General features: G+C 44.7%; 1 protein-coding gene across 1 annotated transcript in view; it reads left to right on the top strand.

The window, feature by feature from the left end:
* The first annotated feature begins 956 nt into the window (after positions 1–956).
* The window catches only part of RCAN1 (regulator of calcineurin 1), a 44043-nt gene continuing 31396 nt past the window's right edge, over positions 957–13603 (top strand). Inside the window, exon 1 of the mRNA XM_066618970.1 lies at positions 957–1250. Within this exon, the coding sequence (XP_066475067.1) occupies positions 1017–1250 (234 nt within the window). The 5' untranslated portion in view covers positions 957–1016. The remainder of the gene's footprint in view (positions 1251–13603) is intronic.

Here is a 13603-nt window from a genome sequence, read left to right as displayed (position 1 = left end):
GCCTAGGATGGGGCTCTGAGGCTGCAGTCCTAGCCACACTTTCCTGGGAGTAAGGCCCATTGACTGAGGTGGGACTTACTTCTGAGTAGACATGCCTAGGATGGGGCTCTGAGGCTGCAGTCCTAGCCACACTTTCCTGGGAGTAAGGCCCATTGAGTGAGGTGGGACTTATTTCTTAGTAGACATGCCTAGGATGGGGCTCTGAGGCTGCAGTCCTAGCCACACTTTCCTGGGAGTAAGGCCCATTGACTGAGGTGGGACTTACTTCTGAGTAGACATGCCTAGGATGGGGCTCTGAGGCTGCAGTCCTAGCCACACTTTCCTGGGAGTAAGGCCCATTGAGTGAGGTGGGACTTATTTCTTAGTAGACATGCCTAGGATGGGGCTCTGAGGCTGCAGTCCTAGCCACACTTTCCTGGGAGTAAGGCCCATTGACTGAGTTGGGACTTACTTCTGAATAGACATCCCTAGGATGGGGCTGAGACTGCAGTCCTAGCCACACTTTCCTGGGAGTAAGGCCCATTGACTGTGGTGGGACTTACTTCTGAGTAGACATGCCTAGGATGGGGCTCTGAGGCTGCAGTCCTAGCCACACTTTCCTGGGAGTAAGGCCCATTGACTGTAGTGGGACTTACTTCTGAGTAGACATACCTAGGATGGGGCTCTTTGCCAGCACAGACTGCGTAGCACAAATATATACTGAAAAGAGAAGCTGAGGGAAGGTCTTGGCCTTCTCGAGGCAATGCGAAGGGGAGAGAACAGCGCAAGGGGACTGCCCCGCAAGACTGGCAAGGCGGGCAGTGCCCTCACCCAAGATGGCGGCCGCAGCGTCAGACCTTCAGGACGTCTCGCCTGCTGAAGCGGGAGCGGAGGCGTCTCGTTGGCGGAGGCCGGGCCGCGAGCCGCCAATCGGCTGCGCGAGAAGAGCGAAGGTGGTGTCGGCCTCTTCCGCACTCGGCGCCGGGCCGGCCTGCGGCGACCACCCCCGGCTCCTCCCCTCCCCTCCCCTCCGCGGCATGGAGGACGGGAGGGGCCGCCGGGCGGAGCAGGCGGGACCCCGCGGAGCAGAGGAGGAAGGCGAGACCTCTTCGGCGGGCGGAGGGCGGGAGGTGGCCGTGGACAGGCAGGAGTCGTCGGAGTGGACCTTCATCGACTGCGCCATGGAGACGGTGTCGCTGCACGACCTGCCCACCGGGCTCATCGCCTGCAACGTGCCTCTGGGTGCCTTCTTCCCCGACGGCCCCTGCCGGGTGGGTGAGCGAGCGCGGCGCGGGACGGGGCTGGAGAGGGGCAGGCAGGCAGGCAGCCCTTGGAGAGCGGGCAGGGCAGGGTAGGGCAGGCCAGGCCCGGGGTCAGGGGCTCGAAGCCCGCCACTGCGGAGCCACTGCGCTCCAGTGGTCAGGGGCTCTTGGCACTCAGTGCTGTGGCAGTGGCTGGACGTACATATTTGTCCCTGTATAGATAGATACACACATCCCCATATCTATATGCACACACACAAACCTGCCATATATATATATATATATATATATATATATATACCCACACATACTCATAAGCATACTATACACACGTTCGTATATATATACACTCTGTTCCAGAACCACCATTCAGAGCATGACACCATAGTCTTTCGAGACTGAAGGATGCCAACAACATACATATACAGTCATATATATACACACACATGGTATATATACCATATATACACTCATATAGATACACTCATAAACCTACTATACAAACACGTCCATCCATATATATACACACAACATACATATACAGTCATATATATACACACACATGGTATATATACCATATATACACTCATATAGATACACTCATAAACCTACTATACAAACACGTCCATCCATATATATACACACACGCACACATACATACAGTAGAACCTCCAAAGTTGACCACCTCCTTAAGTTGACCCTTTTTTCCCCCCTTATGTTGACCACCCCCCTACGTTGACCAATTCCTCCAGTCCCTTAGGTGGTCAACTTAAAGAGGTTCTACTGTGTGTGTGTGTGTGTGTCCACACACACTCACAAGCATACTATACATGCTTGTATCTATCTATATATATACACACGCACACGCTTCTTTAATGCCATCTTGCTTACCAGTTCCTTTTAGTAACTGCCTTTTTTGTCCATCTCTCTACTCCAGTGTTCAGGGAAGAGAAAGAAAGTAATTAAAAAAAATTGTGACTGGCATACATCAGGAGATCCTCCAAATGGACACAGAGCTGTGCACTATAGTCTAGTACCTGCTGTACCAGGGTCAGGCTGTCCCCTGGAGTGGGGCGAAAGACTGAAGTGCCAGAGGGAGCCCAAAACACTTGAGAGCCTAGGGGCCTGGCCATGGATTACTACATAAGAACATAAGAACAGCCCCACTGGATCAGGTCATAGGCCCATCTAGTCCAGCTTCCTGTATCTCACAGCGGCCCACCAAATGCCCCAGGGAGCACACCAGATAACAAGAGACCTCATCCTGGTGCTCTCCCTTGCATCTGGCATTCTGACATAACCCATTTCTAAAATCAGGAGGTTGCGCATACACATCATGGCTTGTACCCCATAATGGATTTTTCCTCCAGAAACTTGTCCAAACCCCTTTTAAAGGTGTCTAGGCTAGACGCCAGCACCACATCCTGTGGCAAGGAGTTCCACAGACCGACCACACGCTGAGTAAAGAAATATTTTCTTTTGTCTGTCCTAACCCGCCCAACACTCAATTTTAGTGGATGTCCCCTGGTTCTGGTATTATGTGAGAGTGTAAAGAGCATCTCCCTATCCACTCTGTCCATCCCCTGCATAATTTTGTATGTCTCAATCATGTCCCCCCTCAGGCGTCTCTTTTCTAGGCTGAAAAGGCCCAAACGCCGTAGCCTTTCCTCATAAGGAAGGTGCCCCAGCGCTGAAATCATCTTAGTCGCTCTCTTTTGCACCTTTTCCATTTCCACGATGTCTTTTTTGAGATGCGGCGACCAGAACTGGACACAATACTCCAGGTGTGGCCTTACCATAGATTTGTACAACGGCATTATAATACTAGCCGTTTTGTTCTCAATACCCTTCCTAATGATCCCAAGCATACAATTGGCCTTCTTCACTGCTGCCGCACATTGGGTCGACACTTTCATCGACCTGTCCACCACCACCCCAAAATCTCTCTCCTGATCTGTCACAGACAGCTCAGAACCCATCAGCCTATATCTAAAGTTTTGATTTAGATCTACAGCCCTTTCAAGGGTCCTGGCAAAGCTGAACCCTGCCTACTCCACCTCAGACCTATCCAGGGTGGATGGGGCTTGCGCTTCAGGTTGTCTCAGCAGGACATAAACACAGTGAAATAAGAAGTGCTGCCATAACCAATCGAATTAGAAAAGAAAGGGCAGCAGCCATTATCCTGTCATTCTCTTTGACTCAGTTGATGTCTCTTTGACATCAGTTAAGTCCAAAATTAACTGATGACATCTGGCAACCTTATTTGTGTCTCCTCTTAAGAGCGCTGCTACCTGTAGGGCATGTCTAGGTGGCAACTGACTTGAATGGTTGGCATAGTTGCATAGGGAGCAACCTGAATGGTTGGCATTTCCTTGAATGGTTGGCATCCTTGCACTGGGAGCAACATGGGGGAGGAAGGTGCCTTCCACCCCCCATCCGCCAGGATACATATTTAATGAATAGGGTGGAAGATTGCAGTTTAAGACTGCACCCATGATGGTTCCACGGTCCTCAGCCAAACAGAATGCTGGGAACCAGAAGGAGCTGAAGAACTTTTTATCCCAGTGTGCACATTGATATGCCATTAATTATCTGTAGGTGTGTTGTGGGAGTTTGGGAAAGGGACATTTACTTATTGAATGTGAGTTCCAAAACCGGCAATGCAGTGTGCCAAAAGCTCATGGTATGCCTTGACAATTTTAGCACCTTGTCAGTGTGCCATGAGATGAAAAAGATTGCATATCACTGTTCTTTCCTGAAGGAATTGGGTAGTCTGCGGTGGTATGTCTGATCCCCTTAAGTAAGACTTGGGCCAGGGTAGGTAAGCCATTAGTGCCCCAATCCTAAATTGTGCTAGCCCAGAGACAGCAATTTTTGCTAACAATTGTATAAGCCAGCTTTGAGTATTTAGTTTAACAATGGCTATATGCATTTTTTAGAAAAGTACCACGCTGGATCTTGACGGAGGGGAGTTCTAACATAAGCAAGTTGGATCCCACAACTAAATGTTTTGAGGTATTTCAGCTGCACTTCTGTTTGAGAGTCAAGTCATTCTGCCAGGGTTGAACAAAGTACTGTAGCAGTATTGAGTGAGTAGTAGTGCTGAATAGTGTCTGTCCTAGGGTAGGATTGAGTTGCAGGCAGAAGTTCTGTATTTGTTGTTCTAGAGCTCAAGCTAGTCCTGAACAAGAGCTCTGTAGCAGTCATCTTGTATGATGCTCTTGTATGGGGCTAGCAGCAAGAATCTTTCCTATTCTGGGATACATCTTAGTGATGAAAAACAGCTTGGCAAAATTGGACGCTCAGAGTTCCATGGCATCATGAAGACAGCATATATACACAACCATTTATATTATTAGGTTTGTTTTTTACTTTCTAGAAAGCAGTGTTTTTCAGTATATCTGGTGGTTCCTTTGGGTATGAAAACCACTGCTATCACACCTTCTCTAATTCCTTTTGCTGTAGAACCGGTTTGTTAGTGGCTAGCCACTCTGCTATTATTACACTCTACTGAGAAATATTAATGACTCTAGTTTCTGTCTAGATTGGGCCATCTAGAGAGCTTTAGCAGTATGTCTTCATAGTATGTCTCCAGGTATGTCCCTTGTGTTCTCTCATGCTTGTAGAGAGAAACAGTTTGTTTATCCATTATGGCAGATTATGGAAACCAAATCAGCTGTCAGCAGGTTTGGATGTGACATGTTACCGTGTAAAGAGCCATATACTTTGGTAGTGCTATAGCCATATACTGTTTAGTTATTTTATTTCCTCTGTAAACCACTTTGTGACCGTCTTTGTTGAAAAGTGGTGTGCAGTAAATGTTCTTAATAAATATGTAAATAAGAATAACAACATAAATTTGGGAGAAGATATATGGAAACAAGTATGGGGTACTTGTGCTTCAGTGTATCACAGTGACCAAAGTGCTGCTATAGCATGGTTCCACCTGTTAACAGGTGTTTATCAGGAGCAAGAAGGGTAAGGCACTTGTACTTTATCCTCTCCCCATTTTCTCATTACCAGATGTGCTCTAGAACAGCTTTACTCCCTCATTAAGTCTTTATGGGGAAGGGGCTAGGGCTAGGGCAGCAATGCAATCCCCAGGATCAAGCTGCTAAGGGGGGTGCTTGTCACTTACTTTTAGAAGGCATGGCTGCAGCCCTGCACAGCACTCCCCAAGGCTTGGAATTTTCACTGAAAGCGGGTGCAAAGTGCCTCCTGCAAAACGGAAGTGCTTTGCATCTGCTTTCAGTGAAAGTTCCAAGCCTTGGGGAGCGCTGTGCAGGGCTGCGCAGGGCTCTCCACACCCCCTGCAGCCTGCTGCAGCCCTGCCTTCTAAAAGTAAGTGACAAGCACCCCCTCGCCCCCCCAAACAGACGTGATCCTGGGGATCGCTTCCCTACCTCTCCCCTTCCCCTGCCCCTTAAAGGGACAGGGGAACCTTTACACTAATTGGTGGGTCACGACCCACCAGTTTGAGAACCACTGCTCTAGAATACATATAACATGCATACATGGGGAAACAAACATATGCAAAGAGATAGTGTTTGTTGGCTAATGGCACATCTCAATTTTACCTCAACACAGGGAAGAGAGGAGCAAGATAGCCAGCGAAGGGCTCTGCAGCCAAGTATGCCACTTCTGTATCTGCTGTGGTGGAATCTCAGGAATGTGGAGTGCTGAAGTGGAGGCTTAGGGGAATAAGTTCAGGTAGAGCAACGGAGAGAACATCAAGGGGGGTTTTATGGTAAACCTCAGCAGCACCAAGCACAACTTTGCAGAGCAAGCCAAAGGGTAAGAAAAAGGGAAGCCAAACAATGAGTAAAGAGACACATCATTGTCATATTTTCTAGTAGTGGATAGCACAGAGATTCCTAGGCAGCCAAACTGGGTGGGAGTGTGCAGGAAGGTAATCCTCAAACGCATCAGAGTTGGGTGGACAGAGAATGCCCACTTTGGAGGTCTCTGACCAGACTTTTTATAGTGTCTTCTGTCCCTAGTCTAGTGGTTCCCAAACTGCACCGCAGCAAATTCACTGGGGCACTGTGTCATGTCCCCGGTGATCTCTTCTACTGGCTCTCCTTGGCGTCACTGTCTTGAATAATGCGTGGTCTTGTGATCTTGCGCGGTTGAAGACGGCGGCACCCAGAAGAACTGGGCAATGGCACCCTGACTGCAGTAAATTTGGGAACTGCTGTCCTAGTTCAACATATAATTCTTTTGAAGTTTTAGTTTCATCCTTACGTAATCTTTTGTTGATAAATGGCTCTCAATAGCCCATCCCCAGTTCTCAGGGACTTGGTTGGGCATTTCTTTTGTGCTTGTAGGAAACTAATTGATTTAAAGATCTAGGGAGGAAGGCGAGATCCCACCTCCCCAGGAAGACATGACTGAAGTTGTTCATGTTTTTGCATATTAGGATACCAGATTAACAAACAGGCTCTATATGTGAATGGAAAAATATCTCTGACTGGAGTTAGAAGCCCAGATGTCTGGTTTTCCTCATGGGCATGAAATTCTTCAGTTATGCCAATGTCCTTCAAGGGCAGATTAGATAGTTTTGGGTAAGATGTTTGGAAATTTCCATGAACGCTTTTCATATAAATAGTCTCCTTCCATGTAATCCTACATATCATCTTAGGTCATCAGAGAGGGCCCTTCTGACTATGCCACCATCAGTAGAGATGTGAGAAAAGGTAAGTGTTAATAATGGTGACAAGAAGTAGGGCCTTCTCAGTGGTAGTGCTCCATCTGTGGAATTCCCTCCCCCTGGAATTGAGAACAGCTCCCTTTTTGGAGTTCTTTCAGTATGGCCTCTAGACTTTTTTTTTTATTTAGGGAAGCTTTTAAATGCTTATATCGGGGGGGGGGGCTGGCATTTTTTATGAAACATCGTTTTAATTGTGATCTACCTGAGCTTATTATGTCTTATTGTTTTGTTTTTGCGTTAATGTTTTACTATTGTTTTATAGGTTATTGTATTGATGCATCATTTTATAAGCCGCCTTGAGGACCCTAAGGTGGGGTATAAATTCAATTAATGGATGAATGAATTAGGTTGGACAGAGATAAATTTGTTCTTTTGAATCTGATGTGTGCTTTCCAGACCCACAACTTTGATTCAGAGGACCTGAGTCTTGCATGAGTGCCGTGCCAGCCTGGCACTTGCCCTGGGACGCGTGTCTGGGCATCCAGTATAATACCATCTTCATCATTAATGTGCTCTGTTCTAGAGCGCCTTCATATGAGAGTTGCAGGGGAAAAAACGAAATTGAATGTTCTTCACTGACCCTTGTTACATGAGATCCATGAAAGTGGAAGCAATTAAACTCACGTTTCTTTTTGCCTTTCTTTTTTCAGGATCTTATTATATCAGCAGAAACGCTGTAAATCTTTCAGAAAAATTACTGATGTTCCATAGTTCTAGCTATAACATTTATTTTTGCAAGATCTAGATTCTGTGTCCAACCTGCCTGTCATCTTAGATCAGTTGGAGTGGCCCTTTTGCCTCTCTTTGCTATCTGAAGTTTGATTGATTGGAATGTGTAAGAGCATCTCCTCTGTTGACTGTGTCTAGGTTTTGGAACTTGCTGAGTGGTTGCACTCTAGTAAGTGGCTGAGCAAGTAACCTATTGGCTATTGCCTGTGGTGAGTGATAACAGCTGTCTCTGGCTATTTTGTGATATAGGTTTTTGCTTGTGTGTGGTTTTTTCCATTGATAACTTTGTGCTACTGGAGTGCAGAACTGATTTTTTTTAGGTCAGAAAGCAGCTAGACTACCTCCTGCATGCCTTGCTATTTCAGTAAACTTTAACTGTAAAAACATTTATTTTTACTGACTGAGAAACTGAAGAGAGCCAATGGTAAAATACTTACCTAACCCTCCAAGCTTCAAAAGGTTGCATGGAGCAGTAAGAAGTGTTCCTCCTTACTTTATATAGTGCCATTGATTGTACATGAAACTTTATATATTAGTCTGAACTCTGAGTGACGTTATCATCTAGATCAGTAATTTTCAGCATTTTTCATCTCATGGTACACTGACAAAGTGCTAAAATTGTCAATGCGCACCAACAATTTAAGGTTATATTTCATAATTTTTAAAATGAGTGTTAAGAGAAAGAAATACAAAGTAAATTGTGCAAGCTTACATAGAATAACACACCCAATCCAATCAATAGCTGACTGAAGAATGACACTGCTTCTCTGAAGGCCTTCAAACATCCGTTTTGCTGAAAAACCAGAAGCGACATTCTAAGGCCTCCCAGAGGCCACAGATGTCATTCTTGAAGGCTGGGAAAGCCCTCTGGAAGCACCTGGAGCTTTGCTCTTTGGAGCTCTACTCTCTCTGTGACAGAGTTACAGTCACATCCGTAGAGTACAGGTTGGGCCCTGTCCGGTTCTTTGATTCACAGGTTGGGGAACCCATGTAGAGTCATACCCGCAGATAAAAGACTTCAAGAATAAGACTTAATCTGTAATTTCAGTATCAACCACAAGGGGGTAAAGTTGTACCACTTATGTCATTGAAAGTTTTCTCTGAAGAAGGTTGCTTTTAAAACCCAGTCTCTGCCAGACCTGAATGTCTGCTTAATTTTTCCTTCCTTCCTTGAGTGCATTCCTTGCACTCAAAAGCTTCTACTAGTTAATTTTGATTCATCTGTGGCTCTTTGGTCTGAATGGAAGGAAGAAACCCACTTTCTTCTAGTCCAACAGCTTTTCGTGTGTGTTTTTCAGAGCAGGGGTGTCCCAAAGTTTTTAGCAGGAGGGCCACATCATCTCTTCACACTGTTTTGGGGGCCAGGGGGGAAAATAATTAATTTACATTTAAAATTTGAATAAATTTACAAAAGTTTACATAAATGAATATATTAAAGATGAACTTGTATGAATGAATGAAGGTCTTGTGATAGCTCAAGGCCTATAAAAGGCCTTGCACAAAGCAAGACTGGCCTTTCCTTTGCTGCCGCTACTGCATCACAGACGTGAAACAGCAAGCAGTGGAGGGAGCCCTCATCCCACAGTTCACACAAGAGGTCAAGCAGTCACCCTCATGCTGAGAGCAGTTGCATCGGGCCAGTGCAGGCTCCAACAAATCTCTGGATGGCCAGAGACTCATTGGAGACTGGGGACTCCTTGAGGGCCGCATTGAGAGGCCTCGAGGGCCGCAAGTGGCCCCAGGGCCGGGGTTTGGGCGCCCCTGTTCCAGAGTAATCATTATTAGACAAGGCTCTATGAAAGCCTGGATTAAGTTGTGAAGAATGCTAAGGAGTTATTGACAGACTCATCTACAGTATGCTTTATTTATTTATTTATTTATACATACATACATACATACATACATACATACAGGTATTTACATACCGCCTTTCTTTGGTCGTCAGATTTCTCCTCAGACTTTAATCCAAGGCGGTTTACGTAGGCAGGCTGTTCTAAACCCCAGTAGGGATTTTTACAATTGAATAGTTCTAGTCTTTCATAGAACTCCTCGTTCTAGCTGGATTCCTTCCCGGTCTGGCCTCTCTCTGGCCCTTCGCATCCCACACTCCACTTGACGGCAACTCCTCTCTGCCACCGAGGGTCAGCTCATCAGTATATCAGCGTGTCATTAGTTCTCGGGTACTTCTGGTTGTTTTGAACTGACAGCCTCAGATCTTCAGGCATACAAGGTGGCAGCTCTACCAACTGAGCCAGACCACCTGCCTCAATGTACACATTCCACTGGGGAAACGTTGTTACTATGTTGCAGCAAAGACAATGAGATTTGTTGCTTGTAAGACGTGCACATATCATGGCTAGTTTAAGGTGCCCCAAAGACTCCGCATTTTTATTGTGCAAAGAGCCTTTGTTATCTGTGAAATTCTCTGCAGTGGTAATGTCACTTTAGAAATTGATTATATTAAGAGGCTTTATGAATTTGTGATCAAAAAAGGATTTAAATGTAGGCTCAATGAGTTCAAATCAAACATCTGACCCACCAGACCACAGTGGTAGTGAGGTTTCAGCAAAATTTTCTGAAAGGTAATTTGTTGGGCAGTTGATACATCTTCACTTTGCCTTTTGATTATGTTGCTCCAAGAGAATACTGCTGGGTATATTTTAGAAGATTAGTATATGTATAGTTATTCACACCACTGAAGTTTCTGTTAAACAGTTTCTTGTACGTCAAGCAGAATTGGAAGATAAATACAAAGTTATCCCATTTCCTTTTCCTCATATTCAACCTTTAGGCTCTTTTTTAGTTTTTCTACTTATACAAAAGACTTTCCACTTTCCTTTCAATGTACTCCTTCCTTCTCTCTGTCTTTTCCAGTTCTACTTGATTTCCCTCCCCCTCAAATAGAAAATAGAGTTGTATACAGAGTAAGGGATGGCCATTTAGCAGATTAATATAATGTTTCGTGAAAAAGCTTTAATAACTTTCATAAAATATCATACTGTTGGAGGCAAGTGCACTTGCTAGCATAGGGATGATATGACAGGGATATGATATCTTCTGTTTGTAACCCTGGAAGAGAACAGGAGGGTGGGCAGTGAAGTGTCAGGCAGCACAGGCAAGGGCCTCTACCAGTGGCACAGTCCTTTGACCTTGGCTTAAAGTACCAGTGGGTTGAAACTACTTCCTATAACCTCCCAATCTTACTCGGGAGTTGGGACAAAACACTGCAGCCATCTCGTGCCACTAGAGCAGAGGTGTCAAACATAAGACCCATGGGCAAAATGCAGCCTCCTGAAGCAATTTGTTCAGCCCCTGTTAGAATTGGGCTCTCCCAGTATAATAAGTGGGCTCTCTCATATCTTGAAATGATCAAGATTTGCCCATTTTCTCTTCTGTCATTTGCAGCTAAAGGTTTTCATTTGAGAACAAAGTACTTATTTCTGGCCAACATCTGCTTAATGATGTCACTTCCAGCCCTCAGTGGGCACCATGAATGCTAACTTCAGCCCTCTGTATGAAACAAGTTTAACCTGCCTACCCAAGAGCAGGGGTGCTCACACTTTTTTGGCTTGAGAGCTACTTTGAAACCCAGCAAGGCCCGGAGATCTACCAGAGTTTTTTTACAATGTTTGCGCCGTCATAACATATAACATTTATGTGTACAATGTATGTTGGTGTACCTTGAACCCCACTGAGTATAACAGGACTTACTCCTGAGTAGACATGCCTAGGATTAGGCTGTGAGGCTGCAATCCTAGCCACACTTACCTGGGAGTAAGCCCCATTGAGTACAATGGGCCTTACTCCTGGCGTTTCCTCCCAGAGGCACCTGAAGGGGGGGGTCAGCATTCCGCGATCTACTCATTTTGCCTCGCGATCTACCGGTAGATTGCGATCCACCTATTGAGCACCCCTACCCAAGAGTCTAGTTCCCCTCTTCATAGAGGATTATTCAGATGCTGCCCCTTGAGTTTAATGGGGACTCACTTGATTGACAGGGTAGTGAGTACAGTTTGAATCTTCAGTCATTCATACAGGATGATTATGGGTAGGCAGTCACTGTAGATTTGATTTATTTGATTTATTATTATTAATAAAAGCAAGGAGTTGGCGGTTGCGTTGTATACCGATCTTGCCATCATTGCAATTGAGACGTGTGGCAGGTTCTCAGGTTGCACTTCTGGAATGAATACTTGAAGATGTTGGGGACAAAAATCCTAAAAATATTTTCATGTTACTGTTTCTAGGTTGTGTTTTTTTCCCTAGGCCTTCAGATCTCTCTCCGTGTCTTTGAATAAATTATGCTTTCAAAGAGGATATTTAAAGAAACTAAGCGTTATGCTACTGTTATACTTTCTGAGTTAAACTTTACTCCTATACTGTGGTCTTGCTAACTCTGAGGCATACCAGTGGCTGTGGACAGCTTTTGTAAGAGATTGTTTCTGTCTCTTACAAAGTTGAATTTGTGAAAGTTATTGTGAAATTTGTGAAAGTGAAGCACCAGCCTTCCTAATTTCAAGAACTGTAAAAAGTTGAAATTCTTAGAATATGTCTGCATTATTCTTAGACTGGATAATCTTTCCTCAGACCACACAGGCAACTTTGTATTTTGTTCAAATGTGGGTGTTGTCCAAAGGATTTTGCTACTTCTAATTAATTTGAACTTTGCAATAGTAATAAGATCGATATAAAAGCTGTGAATGGCCAGTCAAAGGTAACTTGCATTTATCATAGCATCCATATAACTCTTTTCATGTGTTTGCTTTTTTTGAGCGTCCTTACTTATATCCTTGTAATCTTTGGGATCTGTCTATCATTGGTGTTGATTGCCAGCTAGTATCTCTTGAGCAGCAGTTCCAAATAGCAGCATGTTTGAAGATAGCACTTTTCCCCATGTAATCCTGGTGTGGGGACTATATTAGATTTTTTAGAAAATCTAAAAATTGATAATTGGTAAAAGAATCAGAAGCAGAGTAGCAATAGCTGGAGGGAAGTAAGAGGTGGGATCCCTCAAGGATCTGCCTTGGGAGCTCTACTTTTCAACTTGTTCATAAATGATCTGGATTTTGGGATAAACAACAAGATGGTCAAACTTGCACATGACACCAAAGTGGTTTCAGAGACATTTCAATATGGTCTGCAAACAATGTCTATGTTGAGAGCAGAATTCTAAATCTATATTCCTCTGCAGCACAGATAACACATACTTCATAAGATGGGCATCACAATCTAGCATGCATTAAAGGTTTTACTATGGCACCAAAATATTCAGGGTATTGAAAACCAAAGCAGGTTTTGAAGAGTTCTGAAAGGACTTTGTAAAGACTACAACAATTGCGGTTTTTCATTCAGGGAGGAGTGAATGCAGTTTAAGGGGATTTATAAAATTATTCATTGTGTAGACAGAGAGAAGCTTTTCTCTCCCCCCCCCCCACCATGTCAGAACCAGGGATCATCTAATGAAATGGATTGGTGGGAATTTTAGGGTGGCCAAAGAGAAATCTTTTTTTTTTACATAGCGCATCATTAGTCTGTGGAATTGGTTACCCACAAGATGTGTGGATAGTTCCTAGCTTTGACTTTAAAAGAGGATTGGGCACATTCATGGAGGGCAGGTCTATCAGTGGCTACTAAGTCATGATGATTGTGCACCACCTCCAGGTTCAGTGGCTGGATGTCACTGGATATCAGTTGCAGGGGCACAATGGCAGGAGTTATGCCTTTCTCTCTTCTTTGTGGGCTTCTCAGAGGCATCACTGTGGAAAACAGGATACTGGCCTAGATAGGCATCTGGTCTGAACAGGTAGGACTTTCCTTATGTTCAGGTGGTAAGTGTAAGTCATATGCCTGAACAGAAGGGCTTTTCCTTCCTCTAATCTGTTTGCCTGGGAATGGAGCAATTTATTACCTTCTCTTCCAGCTT

This window comes from Tiliqua scincoides, chromosome 3 (genome assembly GCF_035046505.1).
Source record: "Tiliqua scincoides isolate rTilSci1 chromosome 3, rTilSci1.hap2, whole genome shotgun sequence".
NCBI lineage: Eukaryota > Metazoa > Chordata > Lepidosauria > Squamata > Scincidae > Tiliqua > Tiliqua scincoides.
Note: the sequence above shows the minus strand (reverse complement) of the source record. Positions and strands in the feature narration are given on the sequence as shown.